This window comes from Ptychodera flava (genome assembly GCF_041260155.1).
Source record: "Ptychodera flava strain L36383 chromosome 23 unlocalized genomic scaffold, AS_Pfla_20210202 Scaffold_23__1_contigs__length_28996876_pilon, whole genome shotgun sequence".
NCBI classification, from domain to species: domain Eukaryota; kingdom Metazoa; phylum Hemichordata; class Enteropneusta; family Ptychoderidae; genus Ptychodera; species Ptychodera flava.
Genome location: NW_027248277.1, coordinates 18,520,372 through 18,529,930, shown reverse-complemented (window position 1 = coordinate 18,529,930; position 9,559 = coordinate 18,520,372). Strand labels below are relative to the sequence as shown.

Here is a 9,559-nt window from a genome sequence, read left to right as displayed (position 1 = left end):
TGTCGGTATTGGTTTATTTTGTGACGAATAGTGGGAGGAAGTCAATTCCGTGCCAAAAACAAAATTTGGACGTATATTTTTGGAGTAATTTAAGAAAAACCTACTAATTTTGGGCGTTTTTCAAGTCCAAATCTACAAAACGAAGACCCTGGCATATCTCTCGTAAAAATCGTCCATTTTTCGTCGCGATTATTTCATTTCGTCAAGGAGAGAGTTATTCATCCACAACTATATCAAAAATGGCTATGAAACATTAAAACTTAAAGTAGTTGCGCCTATTTGAGAATTACAATCCGAAACCAATACTAGCGGCTTGCCGTATCTGTCAAAGTCAAAAGTACAAATCAAAGAACTGTGATATCTCCGGTATTTAAGGGCCATATTTCGCCGTATTTCGGTTGAACTTCGTGTATTGTGTTTGAAATGTTAGCCGCCATCGTTATCAAGTCGCGCAGGCGAGTGTTTCAGTTTGATTCCGATGTGATGGTAATTGGCGTGTATTATGTCTGAAACAGCGTAATTACTGCGTACTAAATACAATAACGTTCGATCCGTCCTTGCCGGTTAGAGTGCATCGTGCCTTTAATCCAAATTCAGGGGTCTTCGGTCTTCGGTCTTCGATCTTCGGTCTTCGTTTTGTATACCCTTGTCTAAGTAAACACCTAAGGTGATAAAATCTCCAATATCCAATGAGATAGTACCTTGATGTCGTCATAGCTGACAGAAAGTGCCTATATGAGTCTGCCTTTCGACAAATACTGATCATATCGCTGCTGGCAAGACATTGAAGAACACCAACTGGCCATGGCTCACAGGTAAGTCTCTCTCTCTCTCTCTCTCTCTCTCTCTCTCTCTGAGGGAAATTGGACAGCATAACCACAGAAGTTGTCGTTTTTCACCGTCTCACCGTCTACACGGATGGGACATCTTGACATTGCAACAATAAGGTTCTAGTCTCAGCCGAGCCGGTGATTACCGTAAACCCTTTCTGCGCCGAAGTCAATTTTTGCCGCCTTTATAAATATGCCCCGGTCATTTTGTTTTCAACTTTTTGCCAAAATTTTGATAAAAAACTGAAGCCGATGAAATGTGATGTCCATTTGGTCCAAGAATATTAAAAATTTGCAGAAAAATCCATAGGAATTTGTAAAATGTTACACTAAAATTTGACGAGAAAAATTACATCATTTCAAATATCAAGTCAATTTATGGCCATTTCAAATAATTTTTAAAACGGTGATGGCGTCCAAACGGTAGACTGCAGTAATTTCTGTAGTCTTTGAGTAGATTAGAATGCTCGATATTGTCAAGAATAATAATCAAGTCAATGTTCTGTCTTATTTACAGGGCTCTCAGAGTTATCATCGGCATTGCCGTCGTCCTCATGTACTCACAGCAAGTAACTGCTCAAGGTAAGTGCGTGCTACTTTTAAATGTTCTTTTCACCACAACGGCTCCATCGTACTACAGTGACGGACAAGAACAGCTGACCCGTCGTTGCAAAGCTGAGAAAAAATCTCTCTACTACAGACTGTAAAGTTTTATAAAAATTTGACCAAAAATTGGCATTATTTGGTGATAAATAAGCTACTGTAAATTTACTGTGGTCAAATCTTGATTTCCAGGAACCGTGCCTATCAGGGAAAACCATCAAAAGCAGTAATTTTCGATGTACTAACCATTTATGTCGGTCGCCAGCTCCACCGTACTGAACCATGTTGGTAATCTTTACATTCAAAAACTACCGAGTCCTAAAAATAAAGGGCGTTATTACAAGCCTCGTATATCAAACGTCGCGCACTCCATAGGATTCAATGGTAACCCATTGATGACGTCGCGGGCTACATAGTTACCATCTGACTGAAGTGAACCGGAACTATTTTCAACTTGACAACTTCGGGATTTAAAAATGATAAAATGATATGTTTGCATTGGAAATTCAGATCTGTTTTTACCAAATAATTCACAGTGATTTAAATATATCAATGCGCCATTCGATGATAAAAATCATTCTATTTTTGCAATAGATTTTCGTCTAACATGAAAATAAAACATGTAATTGTAATTTGTATGTAATCCTAACAAATTAAAGAAAAAGTATGTAAGAGAGGCATGTAATAAAATATTGTAGCCCAAACAAGGGATTGTACCCTCGAGGAAGGAGACCATTTGTCCTCCTTACGTCGGGCAAACGCGTAACGATCACCTACCCTCGGACACATAGTCCCTCTTTTGGCTATTATACATAAAATCTAGTCACAAAGTTTCGAACGCGCTGCAATGTACAAGCCTATAGCTCAAAACAATAAATTATTCATGACGTAACCGACTGAGGTTTACTGAAGGTCATCCCTACTATGCCTATAGAGACATAACCCGGACTGGTTAGCCTAATGTCATAATCTTCCAAATTGGCGAAAAAATTTATATTTCATGCTCTTGATACATTGGCGTCTTGGGTGCGACAAAATATCCGCGCAATTCCACTCGATTTGGACGATAACAATTCTGGCGCCACGAAGTACCAGCACGGAATCGACAAACATGAACATTACCCAGTAAAGTATCCTTCTCATTGAGGTATTCTGCGTACTACCCCCATGTTGTATTGTATTTCAACCACTTGTAATATTGAAGTGTCTAATATCGTTTTATTTTCGGCACGGCGTGGCTTTGAACCATTAGAATTGTAGCTAGCCACACACGGGCAAGTGATAATTTGTACTTTTGTATCTTTCCTGACGTCGGTAGAATCAAAGTATTGTATGTCATCTCATTGTATTCTTTATGGCGTCGGTATCCGACATAGCCAAAATACTGTATAAATGGACACATACACTCATCCAGGCAGACTGACTCAAGCAGGCACACACTCAAAGGCACACTCACAGACTGATGTATCAGTGGCTAGGCCGTTAGGCCTAGCCATGTTTCGTATTCAATAAACAAGTTCAAGTTCTACTTTGTCAGTTCCAGAATGTTCTTTAATGACACGACATGGTGGAGAATCCGGGTTTTATTTGACTGAGATATGGGCTAAATAGTTTGTGTTTCAGGTTCCATTTTCTAGAGAATCGTCGACACTCACTTGATGTTAATCTTGGATCATTGTCACTTTTTACTTCAATTGGTATGTTATGTCTTCTTGAGGAAATGGTAGTTGATGGTGAAGAGATTTGTAGCGATTACTTGCCATGGGACGTTTGGTACCGGTGTTGGTATCATTGGCTCTTTCTGTATTGATTTACTTTTTTCAGACATTATGTGCTGCATTGTGATACCATATCTTTTATGTGTGTATTCATACCTGGGCAGAAGTATGGTAAAGTGCTCCCCCTGACACTGAATTAGTTAATTGTCCGCAAAATTTATACAGACATAGAAAAACACATTGGGAGCTAAAACTTATTTCTCATCAACCTTTCAAATCTCAAGCTCAAGTTAGGCATGCCAAGAATAGAAATGTCAAAATCTGCTACTACTTCATTTACTGGGTAACCAAAGCACTCCGCATGACAGTGATATAAAGGATCCACCCATATTGGATAAACATTAGACAGGGCAAATAAGGAAAGCGACAAAACAAACTATTTCTTGCACTTTGGATTGACATTGGGTCCCTCAGGGTCATTAAACTCAAAAGTACACTGGAGTAAAAGAGTTTTAGGCATGCAAGGCTTTGCTGTTTTTTGCTCCCGATTAAAATTGGGAAGATGCCCGATTGTTTGGTAGCTAATTGTCTTCTAGAAAGAATATAACACTCTTAGTTTTTTGACTGCATTAAATCTTACCTGCCAGTAGAGGCTTTTCATCCAAAACTTGACCTGTTTGGTGTCTGTATATCGGGAAAAAAGTCAGTTATAGGCTTGAATATAAGCCAAATCTAAAAAGTAAGTACATTTATTTGAATTTCGAGATAAAAACGGGGAAATTCGGCCATTTTGGCACTTTTTGTCCACTCTGGCGGATTTTTTTATTCTTGGGTTACTCAAAAACGCCCTCACATGGCCCAGTACTCGCCTCTTCTTCCTTGGGACGGACAACATTTTATGACGCTTACCCCTAACCTCACTTTACACATCCGTAGGAGTATGAAACGGTTTTTATCACGCATCTCTCACATGTTAATTTCAGTTAAACAAGAATTTCAGCATGTCGGAAAACTCAAACTCACGTCTTATAGTCTTTTTTCTTGACAATGCTCCTGTTCTTCATCGTTTGTTCGTAAAAATTGTTCGTCCGATTTTATAATACAACACAGTTATTTTTAATTCTATCTCAAGGTACCAAGAAATGAGAATTGAATCAATTCAAAAACGCTTTCTCCGTTTTCTACATGTCAAACGTGGCTTTCATAAGGACAGCAGTGTATGGTGTAATTGTGACTATGACTTCCTCTGAATTTTTACAATATTCCACATTTGCTTGCTCGTAGGGATATTTTTGATTGTGGATTCCTACGTAGATGCCTTTTGTCACATTTTAATTGTATTTAATTTAATTTAATTCTTCTTTAAAGTTCCTCTCTTGAGTGCCAGACGAAGGGACCTAATTTTTAGCTTACGTGTTCACACGCGTGAGCTAATGTCATAGCGATGTCTGTCTGTCTGTCTCTTTATACGATAACTCAAAAACACCTGAACAGATTCAAGCCAGATTATGTAGACAGGTACCATATGCTACTTGCAAGGACTGATTAGATTTTGGTTAGTGTAGCTTGCATATAAATGAAGTTATGCAATATTATTTTTTTCATATAATGGTTTCCCTCTGCCGATTCAATGCAACTTTACAAAACAAACATCTTTGCGGTCTTGTCTGTGTGATTTTTAATCTTTCTGTCGTATATTTCTTTTTTGTAGTTTCTTCATTTTCAATTTTATATTTCATTTTTTTTACTTGTCTCTAAGTGGCTGCCAGCCGGCGCTGTTGACGAGAATAAAATATAATAAAAATAAAAAATAAAATATGGAAACTATATGAGTTACTCATCACTTTGTATATCTATGACGCGTTCTGACGTAGAATGGCGTATAAGGGAAAACATGGCTAGCTACAATGAAGCAACTTAGGGGTATTTTAAATAACACCGACGACCGCTAAGAAAAACGTCGGTGGGGCGACTTCGAACTCTCTAAGGTCGAAGCCAATTATGATTAATTTTTAGGTAGCCTCGTCCCGGGACCGTAACACTCACAGCCTCGAACCCGCCCATTCAAACTACAATAAAAGAAGTTTATTGTTCACAATATGTGAGTTCGAAAATTGTGGACACGAAAGTTGAAAAGATTTTGAGCCAAAAATGGAAGTTACTAGTAGTAAAAAACTGGGAGTTTAATAAGTCTAAAATTGGCGTTCAAAAGTTGAAAAATGCAACTACGAGTCCAAAATTTGAGTCTTTATATATGTGTAGATGCATATTACATATTTCACGAATATGTAAGTATATGTTTTCACATGTTCATGCTTTTAGTGTTATTTTGATCACGAACACAGAACGTCAATAAGAATTACGTTTGGTAATTTTTTTTGCATTGACAGTTGTAACAATTCTAACATTCGAGGTCGACGGTCCTGATCAGCTTACTTACAGACCGCTCATCCCGGAAACTATAACATTTTCCCTTCAGTTGGAAGAAACACAAGACGTAGAGGACTCACTGACCGCCGTACAGTTGTTTTTCGCCGAGTCATTAGACTGTAAGCAAGCCGGGATTAAATCCGAACCAGCTGAAGCCCTCCCTCTTGATGATCCTTTCCCCATATCGGTTGATAATGATGACACCACAACACGCGATTTTACAGCAACCTTAGAACCAGACCAAGGAAGATGTGATGACTACTTATATTTATGTGTTGCTATCACGGTGGCTTCGGACCCAGGAAATCCAGGCGATCATGACGACGGTATCCCGTTAAACCCTCAGTACGGCGGTGAGCTGAACTGTACAGGTAATACTCGCATGTGTGATTGCAGACCATTGTAGAAGTGCGTTAAACTTCAGTTCAGACTACTATTTAAAGCGGCACTTTTCAATCCCTGGTTCTCGCATTAGTGGAGTTCTCCTCCCAGTCAAACACATGGCCAGTATGATGTTTGATTTCTATAACATTAATTACACAAACTCTTCTCAATCTTTTGTCACATATTGCTAATCCTGCAAACAGAGTTTATGCAAGCTTTTGATTGACGGTCAGTTCAAATAGTCAACGGTCATTGATTCCCCACCACAAACGCTTGAATTTCCTAAAAAATCGTCTTCCAGTCGCGTTAACCTTTGAATATCACCACAGAGTTCGATGGGCAGCAACTTCACGCTGACAGCTTAGCAGTCTGTCTGTGTATTTGCGGCCGGGGAAATCTAAAAAGTTGCCTTTTCTGGAGCGAGTGCCCGTGTGTTGCCTGTTTGGTGTCCACTTACACAATGAACGCCGCCATACCTTGGCGTCCTTTTAAAGGGAGGCTCCGCCTTTAAACAAAAATGAAATCAAACTACTGCAATATGCGAGGTAAATTAGTATTCATTTGAGCAAATTATATTTCATGAGCATTGTTTGGTATTAAAAGTTAATATTATTATTATTCATGAATGCGGAATATTAATCTACGACGCACCTTAGGGACTGGTCACTTTCCTCGGCCTGGGGGTATATAATTTTTTGCGGACATCAAAAAGTGGCTTACCCTCCCATCATTGGAACTTTGAAAAATAGGGTGACTCTGTGAGACAACATAAGTATATATATATATATATATATATATATATATATATATATATATATGTGTGTGTGTGGTGTGTGTGTGTGTTGTGTGTGTGTGTGTGTGTGTGTGTGTGTGTGTGTTTGTGTGTGTGTGTGTGTGTGTGTGTGTGTGTGTGTGTGTGTGTGTGTGTGTGTGTGTGTGTGTGTGTGTGTGAGTACACACTTGGGAAATTACAGTGTTCGATGAGGGAAGCAGAGCGTTATATGATAATGACACAAATTACTTCAAATACAAAGTAATAATATATGTTACTTAAGTTTCATGCACCCTGCAATCATCAGACAGAAGTGAAAGGATTCTAAGCAACACTCTCATTTATATGTCTAGGACGTACAATTCTATTTGTAGGTGGTGTTAGAATTTGATAATTAATATTTGTTTTGGTGGCAACTCCGAGCGTTTGTTTAACAGCGTAGATTTGTCAGCATTGATAATGTGTAGTTTTTCGGATATACAAAGATTACATCGCTTGCTTATGCTAGAGTAACTCGATGCTTTGACAATAATTGACCATGAGATGTCAAATACCTTGTTCTGAGAGACAAGATAAACTTTGATAGTTTAGTGATGTTCTCATACTTTTTGTTACGGAACGATTACATGTGATTAGCAAAGTGCGTCTTGAATGTGTCATTAGTGAAGCCGATGTTAACCTTCTCCTTATTGACTCCCGTTGATAATTTGACCTTGTAAACGACACCTTTGACTTGAAAATCACCTTTTAACAGGCATGTAGACTTTTCCTAGGAATTACAAACGGCTGGTCGGTCGATCGTCACACTGGCTTCCAGTGGTTACTCTCTTATTGTGCGATTTGATTATGCTTGCCACATTCTTTATAGTCCTGTAACTCACTTCAATTCTGTTTCTATTGAAGACCTTGTGAAGTTTGGACCCCCTTGGAAAATGTTTATCAATATCTTGAAGAAATTTCTAATACCGATGCAAGTTTCCACGTTTTCACTGAAAGAAGGATGGAACCACGTGATGTTACGTTTCTTGTTAATGCTTCGCCTCGCTGATTGGTTGGTCTTGGTATATTGAATTTGGTCGGTGTCGTTGAATTGGCATATTGCACTTGACTTCAACGACACCGATCAAATTCAATATGTCTAGGTTTCAAAATGTCACCACCAAAACAAATATAATTTATCCACTTTTACCATCACCTAGTACCACAATATAATGGTCCGTCCAAACCATATAAATAAGAGTGTAGAGCTGAGGATCATTTCACTTCGGACTGTCTGTCTGAAGATTGCAGGATGCATGAAACTTAAGTAACAGATATTATTACTTTGTATTTGAAGTAATTTTGTGTCTTTATTCATAACGCTCTGCTTTAGCATTTTAGCATCGAGCACTGTAATTGCCCACGAGGACATCTGTATACTTTAATATATATATATATATATATATAGATATCTGTGTTTGTGTTATCGCAGCTAATCATGCATTAGAACGTTGAGATGACAAAGCCGTGGTAGATGCATAAAAATGGGTATACTTAAATGCTTGAGAGTAATTAATATATAATATATCGCTTTTGAGTATCTTGCATATAAAAGTGATGTTATTCCTGATTAATGGATATTACTTCTGATGATATATTATGTGCTCTTAGTTGAAGATAATGCATCTCCCAGTGCACCTGTCGTGGATTCCTCCAAAGGTACAGTGACTGTCGTATTTCCAAGATTTGCTCATTATAATTGCAATGTCTATAGAAGGATTATGACTTTCTAGTACTTGAACGCAAGGCTCACCTAGGCCTGTTCCCTTCGCAAGAAATACTGACGGGATAACGTTGTGAATTGTTCTATTACTGGTAACTTAATGAAGCTACGTCTTTAAATAGGATGCGCCTCGAAAATAAGAGACTTAAACTTTCATTCAAAGTTTCCTCAATTTAACTTTCCACCATTATTTCATCAAATCAAGAATAAAAATCAGGGGTCACCGTGCTAAGTTTAGGACAATAGAAAATACATCACCTGACATGTACCAATATTTTAAAATCAAATTGGCCGCAATCCAAACATATAATTTTTGATTTTCGACAAACTAAGACGGTGATTTTTTTACTTCAAGAGCTTTAAAATGAGCTTTAAAACCCTTTAAGCGCCAAAGTCTATTTTCGACGTCCCCTTTATAAAATAAACCCTATCCAATTTTTCCCAGATTTTTGCCAAAATTTTGAGAAAAAACTGTAGAAAATGAATTAAAATGTTTATTTGGTCAAAAATTATCAAAACAATTACATAAAAATTCATAAAAGTTGGTAAAATGTTGCACTAAAATTTTGGCGGGAAAAAATTACAGCGCTCAAAGGGTTAAAATTTTGGAGTCCATTTAATATCTTTCCTCAAGGGAATTCTACTTTAAATCAATTACTTCCAATATTCCTATTTTTGCAAATAAGCACAAAGTTATGGATAATATCTTTTGAAAACTTTTATCTTGCATCCGCGGAGAATTTTTCTGTCTGGCTAATCTCTGATTTGTTTACTTCTAACGCTAATGTTATTTCTATTTCTTTTCTGACAGCTGTTACTCCGGTCACCAATACAACAGACCAAGGTAGATATACACACAACCCTATAATACTTTTCAATAGGTAAAAAATTGAAGAAGACAATTTGTTGTAATAACATAGCTGTCGTTGAGCCAACAAGGCTCTAGTATATGCTACCTTCGCAGACCCGATTCGACGTAGAAAAACACATTTCGCGCATTTCATATGCAAATTATGTTAAAGATTTAGTAGCTTATAAAAGTCAATCAAACCTGGTGAAC

At 37.6% G+C, this 9,559-nt stretch overlaps 1 protein-coding gene across 1 annotated transcript in view; it reads left to right on the top strand.

Moving 5' to 3' along the window:
- Positions 1-723: 723 nt before the first annotated feature.
- The window catches only part of LOC139123556 (uncharacterized), a 10,271-nt gene continuing 1,435 nt past the window's right edge, over positions 724-9,559 (top strand). The window contains exons 1-5 of the mRNA XM_070689729.1: positions 724-815; positions 1,348-1,412; positions 5,542-5,952; positions 8,388-8,435; positions 9,311-9,343. Coding sequence (XP_070545830.1) covers positions 805-815; positions 1,348-1,412; positions 5,542-5,952; positions 8,388-8,435; positions 9,311-9,343 — 568 coding nt within the window. The 5' untranslated portion in view covers positions 724-804. The remainder of the gene's footprint in view (positions 816-1,347; positions 1,413-5,541; positions 5,953-8,387; positions 8,436-9,310; positions 9,344-9,559) is intronic.